Here is a 13,442-nt window from a genome sequence, read left to right as displayed (position 1 = left end):
ATCATCACTGGGGTTGTGTATTTAATGTTTACACACTTTAGTCGCAGGGCTTGTTCATGACCTATTTGATATTTTAATAATGTTTCTGAACAACTTCAAATGAACCAAATATAGACAGTCAATATGTTTGAGATCCACTTTGCTTTAGAACTAGTTTATAAAATGCAAATAAAGACGAAGTGAAAATGTGAATAATAAAATCTTTATTTTTCCACATGATGAATAAAATCTTGAATAATGATTCTATGTATCTCATTTGAATATGAAATCCACGACCACCCTCCCCACACACACACACTCATTTGCTCTGTTGTTAACTTCTGTTTAACCAAACTATACTTTCTCCACCTGACTCGTTTAAAGTCGATGTAGGAACTCACGTCATTTTCAGGAGCAACATGTTTATTCACGTTGCTCCTGAAGACGAGACTCAGTCGGTTCTGACTCACATCACAACAACATGAACACAATCTGACTCTGATCATCACAAACACGTAGACATTCATGTGACATCGGAAGTTTGATGTCTCCCTTCCCTTCATACAACGATGTAATTAGTCAAATAACTAGCTTTAAAACGAGCTACATTCATATTCTGTTTCATTTGTTCTAGCAGTTTGAGTCTGACAGTGAAAACACTGTGACGCTAAACACATATTAATACACAACTTCCTACACAGTTTAATTTCCTGTACAAAGAGACCACCTCAGCGTTGAGGGTTCGAGTCCTGTTCAAATACTCTTTATATCTCCTCCCTGCCTCTTCACTCCATCTTCATCTTCACAAACAAGCAGCACATTCTTCACAGGACGAGAATGAAAGACAAGCTGCTGTCAAACTGATTCATCATCACGATCTGGTCTGAGATCAGTGTGAGATCGAGTCCTGACGCTCTTGGTTGTTCCTCGTTCACGTGCAGGAACTTTTCTTAAGACAAAGCTGCTGCGGAGGCAGAAATGATTTAAACTACGAAATGGAGCAGTACCACCATAAATGGTAGGGGGCAGCATATCATTACGATATCAAAACGATCATAACGGAACTCTATGAAGAGAGACTGACGCCATTTACAAAGTGTTTGATGTCTTCAGAAACACTTGAGTCTGCACTGCCCCTAGTGGACGTATTGATTAACAACATATACATGTAATATTGTGTAAAAGGGTTGTGTCTTTTTTTTTGTGTAAAGCAAGCATAAATTACCTAGCTCCCCTTGTGGACGTTATGAACAGTGCAGCCACAATATGAACATGGTCAACACAATAAACCACAAACTGATGAGTCATATGTTCTCAGTAAAGTTGCGTTCACGGGGTCATTACGCAGCTAAAAGGTGAATTCGATCCCCAAAACTCTGCAAACTATTTTTTTCTGCCTCGACGACAACTTTGTCTCCAAGAAATATTCATTTAGGGAATTTGTGCAGAAACAGGGTTTGTTGATTCGATTCTGCTGAATTTCTGCCGATGATTGATTATTTATATTATTACTTTAACTGTGTAAGAAAGTTTTCACAACAGCCCTCACACAGGTACATGTTGCTCATCACATGACATCGACCAATCACAGTTTCCCGCTCAGGACACACAAGATGGCTGACTTTCCAAAAGGCCACCAGAGCGTCATCTGTCATGGCCGACTTCGTAGCAAGGCTAGCTCAGCAGCTGGCTCTGATTGTCCGGTTTGTGTCCCGGTAAGTCAGAACCCTGAATCTACATAAACATGATTTGATTGGCTGACATCTGCGGTGCTGCTTGAAGAGTTTTCTCAACTTCCACACGAAACAACGGACCCACAATGCAACAGAACGTTTCCTCTTTCAGACGTGGCTGTGTGAGCTCTCTGTCACTTTTAACATTCACGCCAATGACGTTTATACGATTTAAATTTGGCTATGAACACAGTTTGTTGTTGTTCAATTTAACAACTTAAAACAAATTGTTTAAAAGAACTTGAGCTGTGAACTGTGTTCGACTTTGTTACTTTGATTTGATTCAATCTCACGTCCTTGGTCCACGTCGGGCTCGGCCGCAGCTTCTTAAAAAACCAACCACACATGTGAACTTCTGCTGCTTCTCCATAAACACGTTAACATTTCAGCGTTGCATCGTCCGTCTCACGTCCAACGAACATCGAGGATCTTCTATCTATTCTGCATCTGTTGATGTTTCTCCATATCACTTCACACACACCTCAGCAGGGAGCTGGAGAGAAGAGTCCCACTGGGAGAGTCCGCAAACAGGCTCCTGCTTTTACGACAGCTCGTTGTGCAAGTACAGCAACTTTTCTAAACTCACTACAGATTAAACCTCATTTCCTGCACAGAGAGGAAGCTGGAGGGGGGGAGCACTGTGTCCATAGAGGGGATATCATACAGAGGAGGTGAGGAAAAGAAGAATCCATGGAAAGAACAGGTGGGAGAAAGAGAACAGGGTTGATGGCAAACATGGAAGAGGAGGAATGACCAGTTAAACACCAAGGAAGGACGAGCAGAATGGACACGATTGACTTATGCAGGAGGAAATGATGGACTGATGGTTAAAGGGGCTCTAGCTGGAGATGGACAAGATGGCGGACGTGTCTTTAGCCTTGTCAAATAAGATGGACGTCTCACTGGCCACCTTCAGTTTGACCTGGGCGGAGCCTGGTGACCCCTGGGCAGTGTGGGGCTGACACTCCTGACAGCAGCAGCAGCAGCAGTCCATGAAGGCCTGGCCGAGAGCCTGAAACACAACAACACGCCGAGTCATCATGAGTTCATCAGAGAACAACACCACGTGTCTGTGAAGCCTCAGTTTGACGTTTTGTTCAGCGCCATCTTGGTTTTATTCAAACCAGAAGTAACCATGTTCTGAGAAACAGTGATGGAGGCTGAGAACTTGAGGACACGCCCACCTACAAAAGCCAAATGGACTCATGAGTCCTGGCCGTAAAGTATCAGGTGCTTTAACGTTTGACCCTTGATGGACGATAGTTTACTAATTGAACATCAGCTGTATTGAAGAAGACTTGAATCTAGACATCGAGACACAAACTCCTGAGGAAAATGTTTACTGACATTATAAAATGAGAAGTTCAGTTACTTTCTATAGACTCCTATAGAAACTGACTTCATTTAAACCAGTGGTTCCTACTGGTCATCCAACAGAGAACAGGCTTCAGGCCCTCCGGTTGTGTGTGTTGTCTCGGACTCACCTTACAGAGACACAGCAGCAGCACAGGGGTCACCGATGACTTGAAGAACAACAGGAAGTGATGTAACAGAGCCAACATGGCGGCCGTGTCTTCAGAGACGGTGATGTGCGTGTAGGCCAGTGTGATGTTGCAGATGTGCTCGGGCAGAGCGCAGATGCCGTACACCACCGCTAACGCCAGCAGGGTGCAGTTCAGCTGCCGCTCCACTGCCTGGTGCTGCTGACGCTTCTGATTGGAGGAGCGGTCATCGTGGTCACGCTGCTTCTTGGCGGAGCTGTAGTCGCTGTTGACGTTGCGGGTCGCCATCTGGCAGAGGATGGTGAAGAGGACCGGGAGGCAGAAGTAGCTGCCGAAGCTCCACCACATACGACCCTGAAGGAGACGGGTGGTGTCGATATTACAATGGCAACCTCTTCGTTCATTTTCTCCTCTCAAACAGAAAGACTAATCCACCCCCCATCTAACAACACGCCTATCAGATGCTGTCTACAAACCAATCAGAGTCAAGTACAGGTAGACTCCGCCCACGTAGGTGATGATGACAGGACGTACGTGAAACCAAAACTAACAGATCAGATGAAACTATGGAACAAACATGAAGCTTCAGACGTTCAGGTTCCTGGAGATGTTGGGCTGTGATATGTAGCAGGACCGACTTAGCTCCTTATAGTGAAGAGGAGAACAGCTCTGATGCCTTCTGAGTCGAGCCCTGTAGTTATCAGGGTCGGACGCTCACCTGGTGATACCTGATCAGCAGTGAGTGGAGGGAGTCAGGCAGGTGGAGGGACAGAGGCGAGGTGGGGGTGATGATGCAGGAGTCCACCAGCCGGCCGGTGGACGGGGACACGGCCTGGCTGAGCTGCCACAAGAAGATCTCTGGGCTGGACAGCAGCAGAGCGGCGAGCCACACCAGCACCAGCTTCAGCAGCACGGAGCGGCAGCGCTCCACCCGCCGGGCCTTCGGCTGGGACGAGGAGGTGGCGGCGTGGAAGCGATCGATGCCCAGAGCGCACAAGGTGAAGGAGGTGACGCCCAGAGACACAACCTGCACAGACAAGGAGAACAAAGGTGCTTCAACATACTGGACCAAATCAGAGAGATTTCATTTCTCAATATAGGAAAATCCAAACCTGTCAGTTCTTTATCAAACAGATTGGATTTAAAGGCTGTGGTCTCAGGTCAGTGGTCACTACATATGTTCTGATCTTAAAGACTCTAAACACTCTTTCACCTGCACATTCAACTCCTACAGCAGACTCACTGGACACAAATAAGAACGTTGGATTCATAATGTTAATATTAAACCCCTCTGTTGCTGCTGAAACCAAAAGTTGAATCTAAAATATCATAATACATGTAATTTAACAATCTGTATCTTTAAAATCTTTGCTATAAGGAAAAACATATATCTCCAACAACACATGGGAGCTAAATAAAAGAGTTGAGGGTTGAACGCTGGCGGCATTAACACTTCTTAACCTTGAGAGCTGAGTCGACTCTCATCCAGTCCACCAGGGGGTGATATCGCATCAGAAGCAGTTTGGTAACTTAAGAATCAAACACCAGAAGAAGAAGGCCCTCTGCATTGACTGGGTGCGTTCCGATCGCCCAGTAGTGAACTGGGAAGTGCACGAGAACCCAAACCATGAGTAACCATCACGCTCAGTTCAAAGGGAACTAGGAATTATCAGTTCACCGGGGGTTGAGGAGAAAAAATACCCATAAGTCAATGCGTCTCGCTGAAGAGCTGAAAAGACGCCGAAGAACCTGAGACTTGAACCGACAATAAACGATCACAGCATGTTTTTATTAAAATCACAAAGGAGCTCACATTTGATTTTAAGTATTTGTTCTAACGTTCTACCTATTTACGTTTCATATTTAAGTGATTAAAACATAAAAAATGCTCTTAGAATCTAAAACTATGTTTTGTCGAGTATAGCCGTGTAATTTAGGTGTCAACACAAACTTTAACATTAACTACTTGATAGGCCGAGTGTAGCTTTATATTTCCACAGTAGCAGCAACAAGGATCTGTAGTGTGTTTTTTTTAGAAGAGACAAAAACTACTTCATGAGACGACAAAAAACTTCTCATCTTCAGCATCAACTCAGATTCTTATGACAACGTGGAGCTGGTGAGTCAAAATATGACGTATTTCATAATGTTACTAAAGTATAACTTTCTAAGATGCTCCACATTCTTCATTTTAGCGCAGGCTGCATTGAGGCTGATTGAGACGATCAGCTGTTCCCGGACCTCAGGGCCTCCAACATGGCCGCCAGAGACCGGGTCACACATCATACAAAAACATTTCACCCCCAAATTTGTTCCTGTCAAACCATGAGAGCAGCAGAGGGACATTCCAGTGGCCTAAGTAACAGGTTACCATCACTACTGACTCTCAAGAGCAGCTTGGGTTCAAATCCCAAATCTCAAACCATTCTCTGAAGTCCTGTGGACATTCTGACCAACGGTGGCGCTGTGGAGTAAAGACACAATGAGGAGCAGCAGTGACCCTCAAAGAGCCAGAGAAGAAGAAAACGGTGAACTGGCAAATAACGTGTCACCAGTTCAGATATTATGAGCACCACCTTCAAATGTCAGTGTTTATGTCAAAATTAAAGGGAACACGTTTAAAGCTGTCACACAGACTCCCTCCCACCTTAGAATAAGCCCCACCCACCTCCATATAAGGCACCATACGGCAGGTGATGTCACCCAGGATCCTCCTATGGGAGAGCTGGTTTATGACTACCACGGGGAGGCAGAGCACCAGGACCAAGAAGTCCCAGAATGCCATGCTGGCCAGCAGGTAGTTCCAGGAGGACCTCATGTAGTAGTTGTTCCAGACGATGCACATCACCGCCATGTTTCCCACCACGCCCACCGCAAGCACCAGGCCCGCCAGGAACATGACGGCGTAGGCGGCGTACGAGCTCTCCACCAGCGGGTAGAACGGGTTGAAGAGGCCCGGGGGGGTGGAGCTGGAGATGTTCCCGTGGAGGTTGACCTCATCGACCTCGTGACCCTCCTCACCGCCGGCGGCCTCGTCGGTCACGTGGTCGAGCTCGGTGGCCTGCGGCGTGGTCACCGAGTCGTTCTCAAAGGACTGGCTGAACGTGGACTGCTGCTCGTCCTCGTCGGCGCCGCGGGTCAGACGGCGGTGACGCTCCACGTCCAAATCCAGCAACTCAGGGAGGGGGAGGCTCTGGTCGGGGGTGTGGGTGTCATCCTGACCTCTGACCTGCTTGGTCCAGAGAGGTTCCAGTTTGACACCAGACGAGGGTTTACCAGGGGCGTCCCCCCGACTGTCGAGCTGCTCAACGCTCTTTGCGTCCGTGAGGAGCAGCGGCAGGACCAGACACAGCCACAGGCCGGCAGCCATGACACAGGCCTGAAGTGTTCACTGTGTCAACTAGCTTCACACTTTAAAAGATGGGACAACAAAAATAATTGCAAAAAGTGGTGAAAAACAATGTTTCCAAAACCTTGGTCCAAAACGTTGGAGTTGATTTGTTTTGTATTGTCGATAAATCCAGATTCTGATTTGATGATTTAAAGACCTGTAGTCCAGACAGAAGTCTTCTCCTCTCTGCTCTCTCTCTCTCTCTCTCTTTAAACTCCCAGCTATCGTCCAAACTTTCCCAGTTTAAAGCTCATCCCTTGTTACGTCCTTCCACCAGTGAGCCCAGCAGGTTTTGTGGGAGCTGCAGAAGTCGGGCCGGGGCCGGGGGCCGGGAGAGGGTCTGTGTCGGGGCGGCTGGGTCCGGGCTCTGTGGCAGAGAGACTGGGCGTCTTGGAGCTCTGAGGGTCTCTGGGAACGAGCAGCCCTCTGCAGCATGGCTGGATGGAGCCTTTGTCAGGACAGACACACACACACACACACACACACACACACTCACACACTCACACACAGACACTCACTCACTCACACACTGGCAAGCAAACACAGGCATACAAACAAGCTTGGCACACACACAGACTCACACATTAGTTTGCACAATTATACATGTTCACGTTTGTTTGCTCCTTTTTTCTCTCTCTCTCTTTTACACACACACACACACACTCACACACACACAAAGCCCAAAGTTGTGAGGACCCGTCACAATGTCACACACAGACAGATAAGTCCCCACAATATGAGTTATTCCCTGACCGCGCACACACACCCACACAGTCCAGAGCTCAACACACATTGAAACACTCTGTTCTGCTGCCCCCTAGTGGTGAATGTATGGGGGAAAAAAAAGTTAAAGTATTACTTCATCAGGAAACATCCACATGAATTAAGTTTGTTATCCAAATGTCAACACAATTTAAAACTTCATATGTTCTTTAGGTGTCTGCTCCTTCGATTATTCTTTTTAATTGGACTGTTATTGTATATTTTCATTTATTCTAAGTCTTTATCTCTCACTTCTGAACTGAGCCAGTGTTTCCCACTGAAAACATCAACCTGTCAAATCCTCTCACACACACAGTTGGTTTCGTTTTAAAAGAGGAACCAGGGCATGAAACTTGTTTCAGGGACTATTTTCAGTGGCGTATTGATCCACGTCGGATCCTCTCTGTGGCAAACCACCGGTAAATGTGATGAGTCATCAGCATGATAGAATTATCGGATTTATATTAAGTCACAAAACGTCTGTGAGTTTCTGATTTAAAATGAATTAAATCGAAATAAAAAATGAAAACACTGATGAATGATTATTTAATATAAATTAGACTCGATTGTCACAGAGCTGCAGTTCAACTCTCTGCCACTGGACGGCGACATTGGGTTGTGAAAGTGAACGAGGGGATCAACGTCTCAACCTTCAGAGTCTTTGATAATATACAACAAGTAGAAGTGAGAGGTCAAAGGTCATAATGGATGATTGTGCTATCGCTGGTTGTTTCATAAACATACACACACACACACACAGAAACATAAACACACACACACACACACACACTCTGCTGCTTCTTTAGATGTGAAAGACTTCACAGACGAAGCTGCTGCTGTTGAACTTTTCAGTAAAACATGAATTTATTTGTTAATTCATCATTTATCACATTTCATCTCTGACACTAAACTCTATCTTCACTGTCTGAAGTGAAGACTTTACATTTTTCAACCTGTGTTAACTTGTTCATCCAGGACAGCCATTAAAACCTGAGCTCCAGTGTCTGACTCACCCTGACAGACATCACTCAACTGTAACTACCTCACCTGATCCAGGATACACCAGGGGGCGCTGTGCATTACAATACAATGTAAACCGCTGCCATCGCACCTGTGACCCAGTTCAACAGTGGAAAATGGATTTCCTGGACTCTCTGGAAGATTAACTTTAATATCATTAATGTGTTTAAGTGTTTCCTGTGTGTTCAGGCTGAATTAACCAGAGCAAACTTCTCTGCTGAGTCATGGTTCCTCATCTGTCAGCGTCTCAGGACGTGTGGCTGCTTGTCTGAATTATGCGAGGGATCATCTGTCGCAACTCAACAGAGCGGTGGAGAAAAGAGAGCGAGCACCATTAACTCATCTGAAGCTTTATGACGCCAGAAAACATCTCTGAGGAAAATGTATTTCTTGTGTCCAAATCTGCAACATGGAGGAGGTGGGGTCATGACCTCTACTATACTTCTGGGAGTTTCAATGTCGTCCATCTTTCTCCGCAGTCTCTGTTTGACATCCACAGAACACAGGGTCTTCACCTTCTTAAATCCATGTTGGGTGTGTTAGTGACGGACAGGTGACAGGTGATGGGTGACATGTGACAGGTGACAGGTGACAGGTGACAGGTGACAGGTGACAGGTGCTCCAGCCTACGAGCATCGAGCCGTCAGGTGAGTGGACGAGCTGCACATGGTCACACCGCTCAGCTCAGTCCGCTCGGCTCCTGCAGCTCTATATAAGGTTGTCAGTTTCTCCAGTGGAAAGACATGCAGGGCGGCATGGGTCAACGCACACACACACACACACACACACACACACACACACACACACACACACACACACACACACACACACACGCACACACACGCACACCTTATATGGGGGAGAAGGTCTGTGGAAAATGTTGGTGTTAAACAACAGAGCGTGAAATTCCTCCTTTGCCTTAAATCCAGTCTAAACCTCCCGGAGCCGACGGTCGTGTTTGGTTTGGAGCGAAGCTGAGACACAACCTGAGAACTCATCATCCCACATCAACCCCCCCCCCCCCCCCCCCCCCCACAGGCCCATCGGACCTCGAGGCTGCAGCTGAGACACAACCTGAGAACTCATCATCCCACATCCACCCCCCCCCCCATCGGACCTCGTCTGATTCAACGCTTGTCTTGATTTCAGTCGAGAGTCTGAATTTCCCGCTCGCAGCCGAGTTTGTTATTTCGTTTTTGTTAATCTGTTAATCATATATTTTTGGCCCCTCTTCCTCTGCACTGGTTGGAAGGAGCCACTTGTAGTGGCAGCAGGAAACCCATCAGACCAATCACAAGTCTCAGCTGTCAATCATGACGTCACAGCTGTTTTCATATCATAAAACAGAATTTTACTTTGCTCCATGTCCCATCTGCTAACACGGAGGAGGCAGGGTTTATTTAGTTACCGTACAATTGATACGTTAGCTTCTTGTCCTGCTACGTATGTTGGGATGCTAGTAGCTCACCTATGCTAATGTTAGCTTCCTTGGGCCTGTATTAAAATAGCTAAGCTAGCCTTAACGACTCCTCTCCCCCTCACACATCCTCAACGTGGCCCAAAACGCTGTCATAGTATGTTCATGTAATGTTTAGAAGGATGTTTGAAAAAGAGTCTTTTGATTTAAACTTAAAAAACCTCATACTCATTTAAAAATAACATCATAATCCCTCACTGACCTGTTTGTCGGCCCCGTGAGTTTCTGACTGAACATTTCATAATTCATCATGACCTCCGTGGTTTTAAGATTCTCTTCTGTCACCTTTCATTAGGACTCGTTTTCTTCCTCCTCCTCTTCATCACTTCGCTCCAGTTAAACGACCTCGTCCATCATGTTCAGCTTCAAATGGAAAATCCCCCCCCCCTTTTACATTTTTTTTAGACAGCTGTCTTTTTCTAAATCTGTCCATCCACTGAGCCCACATCAGTTCAAAAGGTAGACACAACTGTGTCAAACACAAACACACACACACACACACTACCACGTTGTGTACAGTCAGACAAAGATCCACTCTCTCTCTCTCTAGCCTTTTAAATGTAATTCTTTAAAGGATGAGATACAGAAAGTACTAAAGTTCACTTTTCTCATTAATAAAGATTAATTGTTGTTTCACTTCGTCACTGACACAAAACTTTTAAGGAAGTCAACGTTTCCTTATCAGAACTCAGAGGAAACATTATAAATTGTAAATGAATAACTTGTAATGTTGTGGATCTGTTTCTCTTTACCTGCCCCCCCCCCCCCCCCCCCCACACACACACACACACAAACACACACACACACACACATACTCTCAGGAACTTCCTGAGGTGACAGGAACCATCTTTTAGAAACATTTATTTAACACATACTCACATTTTTATTTTGCTCCATGTCTGCTCTGCTAACATGGAGGGGGTCATGGTTTATGACTCATACTGCAGCCAGCCACCAGGGGGCCATTGAGACACTGCCTTCACCTTTTCGTGAGCTGTCAGTCACGTTTTGGCCTGAACAGACTTTGGAACGATATCGATCACTGACATCACATTAGTAACTGGTTGGTTGAGTTTCAGGAGTTAACGTTGTTGTCTCCTCTGTAGAACACACACACACACACACACACACACACACACACACACACACACACACAATCAGGGGTCTAGATTTCTCCCATAAGCCTGAACGGAAGTTGTTCACCTCTCAACAAACAATTGCGCCATTGGCTCATTTTAACCATCGCCACGGTGATCAAAGACCCCTAGACTGCACGCTGTCTCCATGGAAACCACACACAGACACACACACACACACACACACACACAGACACACACACCATATAGCTATAAATGGACAGGGCGGGTGGAGTGAGCAGACTACTAATTGTAAACGTTGACACAGTGCTACTTTGCTCCGTCTCTTTTTGGATAAACTTAAAAACACAGACTTTTATTTTGTTGATCCTTCGAACACGTTTCATCCATATTCATAAAACGCTCTCCTGTTGTTCGGCCCGACAAGTGGTGTTTATCAAAAGTTGATTGAAATGTTTAAAAAGAACTATGAACTACAACTTAACATATATAGCAAGTTACACAACACATTACTTTCACAGATGTTTTAAAAGTGTATCATAGAATTAACATATTATTAGATGAATTAATCTTTGAAGATAAGCTCCTGCAGCAAGTTCTGTGTCATATATTTAGAAAGAACAATTATCTGAGTGTTTTTGTTTTCTTATTCTTGATTTGTGATCAGAACGCGGACGAGAGACAAAGAATACAAAACAATGGACGAAACTTTGACATTAAATTAAAATGGCCACAACAGTCTTTCTACTGCTGTGTGTGTGTGTGTGTGTGTGTGTGTGTGTATGTGTGTGTGTGTGTGTGTGTGCGTGTCTGTGTTTGTGCGTGTGTGCTTGTGTGTGTGTGCTTGTGTGTGTATGTGTGTGTGTGTGTGTTTGTGTGTGTATGTGTGTGTCTGACCCAATAGCCTCTCTCATGGTGGAGGCAGCTCATTGAGCCTCGTTCTTCTGTTTAATAACCTGCTGCTTTAACAGCTGAAACAGGAAGTCCAGTCAGCATGACACTCACACAAACACACACACACACACACACATACACATAGTATCATCAGAAAAATGTACTTAAAGTTGTTATTAAGTACTTACTCTGCAGATATATACATAAACACAGATATAAATATATTTACTATTGATGCATTAACCAGTTGTTAAACCTTTTCAGTTGTAGCTGGTAGAAACATGAAGATGTTGTTTGGTAAATATATTTTGTTTCTAAACTTTGTTGTGTCTAAAGTTTTCAAACGAGTTGTGGAGTCGAACCTCAAACATTCCTGGAGCAGAAGAACTAACTCAAAGGTTTTAAGTGAAGTAAATTTTCTAATAGTTCTCGATTCTGCTTCAGTGACTAAATGTACTTAGTCACTTCACCTCTTCATTCTGACATGTCTTCACACAGTCTCATCAAATACTGTGGTTTACGACAAAACCACAAACTTCCTCATCTGCCATCTTCACCAGCTGCAGGTTCGCCTCATGAAAACTGTCGCCTCAGTTTTCAGATCCGAGAGACAAGCGACTTTAAATGATGTAGAAATATGTAGAATTAACATAAAAACACAAAAGTGTGAACTCAAACAAGACGCAGAGCAACAACACCTTCCTCCACGTCAGTTCCTTCAGTCTCTCAACGCTCATCGATCAACTGACATTTCAGGTCGATCTTATCACTGATGTTTGTTCAACTGTCTCTGATCAGTTGTTTTCTTTTAGCAGGACCTTGATACCACTGTTAGCGTTAGCCAGCTAGCCATTGTTAGCTAAACCAGTTCATAACAACGCATCACGCTGCATATCACACATGATAACATCGTAGTAAACAGTAATTACTACAGATTTCACTATTGTTGATAAACAGAGCGCCAATTTTGGATTTCCGACTTTGTGAGTCACAACTACTTCAGCCTCGGGGGTCAAATGGAACGCGGCATAAATATCAGACTTTGAAAAAGAATGGGTAAAATGATATCTTTATTTTCGTAAAGATTAGAACTTTTTTGTTCTAGTTAGTTTCTCCTCAATTGCGGCTTTATTCATGTGAAAGTCTAATTTCTTTATTGTAATATAACAACTCTGTTCTCACAGCATAACAACATTATAATGATAATAATCTTCTTTTCTTCATCATGGTCCAAAGAAGTTTGTGCTTCATCAGAGAAACAGATGTGGAGTGAATCGATCTGTTGAACCTGGATCTAAGTTACTTCCGTTTCTGTCACTAAACGTGTTTGTTTTGGTTGAAGGGGACTGTGACGCGCCCGTGCACGCGACCCTGCTGGTACGACCCGCTCCGCATGGTTGCAGCTTGTGTTGCATGCGTGCGTGTGTGCAGATGCGCGCGTGCGCCCCCGCGGCAGTTGTTCTGTCAGTTCTCAACACTTCACTTCCTGGTTTTTATTACAGGAGCCCTCCGCGTGCACGCACACGGACGCACGCTCTCCTACAAACACTCACAGAGAGAGATAGAGAGAGAGAGAGAGTCGGTGTT

General features: G+C 44.9%; 1 protein-coding gene across 1 annotated transcript; it reads right to left on the bottom strand.

Annotated features, from left to right (window-relative positions):
* Positions 1-221: 221 nt before the first annotated feature.
* On the bottom strand, positions 222-7,088 carry gpr37l1b (G protein-coupled receptor 37 like 1b). The gene is made up of 4 exons (XM_062390992.1): positions 5,883-7,088; positions 3,933-4,241; positions 3,197-3,568; positions 222-2,724 (listed from the first exon to the last, which is right to left on the bottom strand). The coding sequence occupies exons 1-4, from the start codon at positions 6,582-6,584 to the stop codon at positions 2,551-2,553; spliced, it is 1,557 nt and encodes a 518-aa protein (XP_062246976.1). The 5' UTR covers positions 6,585-7,088; the 3' UTR covers positions 222-2,550.
* Positions 7,089-13,442: the final 6,354 nt, after the last annotated feature.

The sequence above is a fragment of the Platichthys flesus genome, chromosome 7, assembly GCF_949316205.1.
Source record: "Platichthys flesus chromosome 7, fPlaFle2.1, whole genome shotgun sequence".
Taxonomy (NCBI): domain Eukaryota; kingdom Metazoa; phylum Chordata; class Actinopteri; order Pleuronectiformes; family Pleuronectidae; genus Platichthys; species Platichthys flesus.
This window is presented reverse-complemented; position numbering and strand designations above follow the sequence as displayed.

Excerpts from the sequence above, each read along its gene's own strand:
- gpr37l1b (XM_062390992.1), bottom strand. The coding sequence starts at position 6,584 with ATGGCTGCCGGCCTGTGGCTGTGTCTGGTCCTGCCGCTGCTCCTCACG. Across the intron at positions 4,242-5,882 it reads GTATGGTGCCTTATATGGAG|GTTGTGTCTCTGGGCGTCAC; the intron begins GTGGGTGGGGCT and ends TTGTCTGTGCAG. Across the intron at positions 3,569-3,932 it reads TGCTGATCAGGTATCACCAG|GGTCGTATGTGGTGGAGCTT; the intron begins GTGAGCGTCCGA and ends CGTCTCCTTCAG.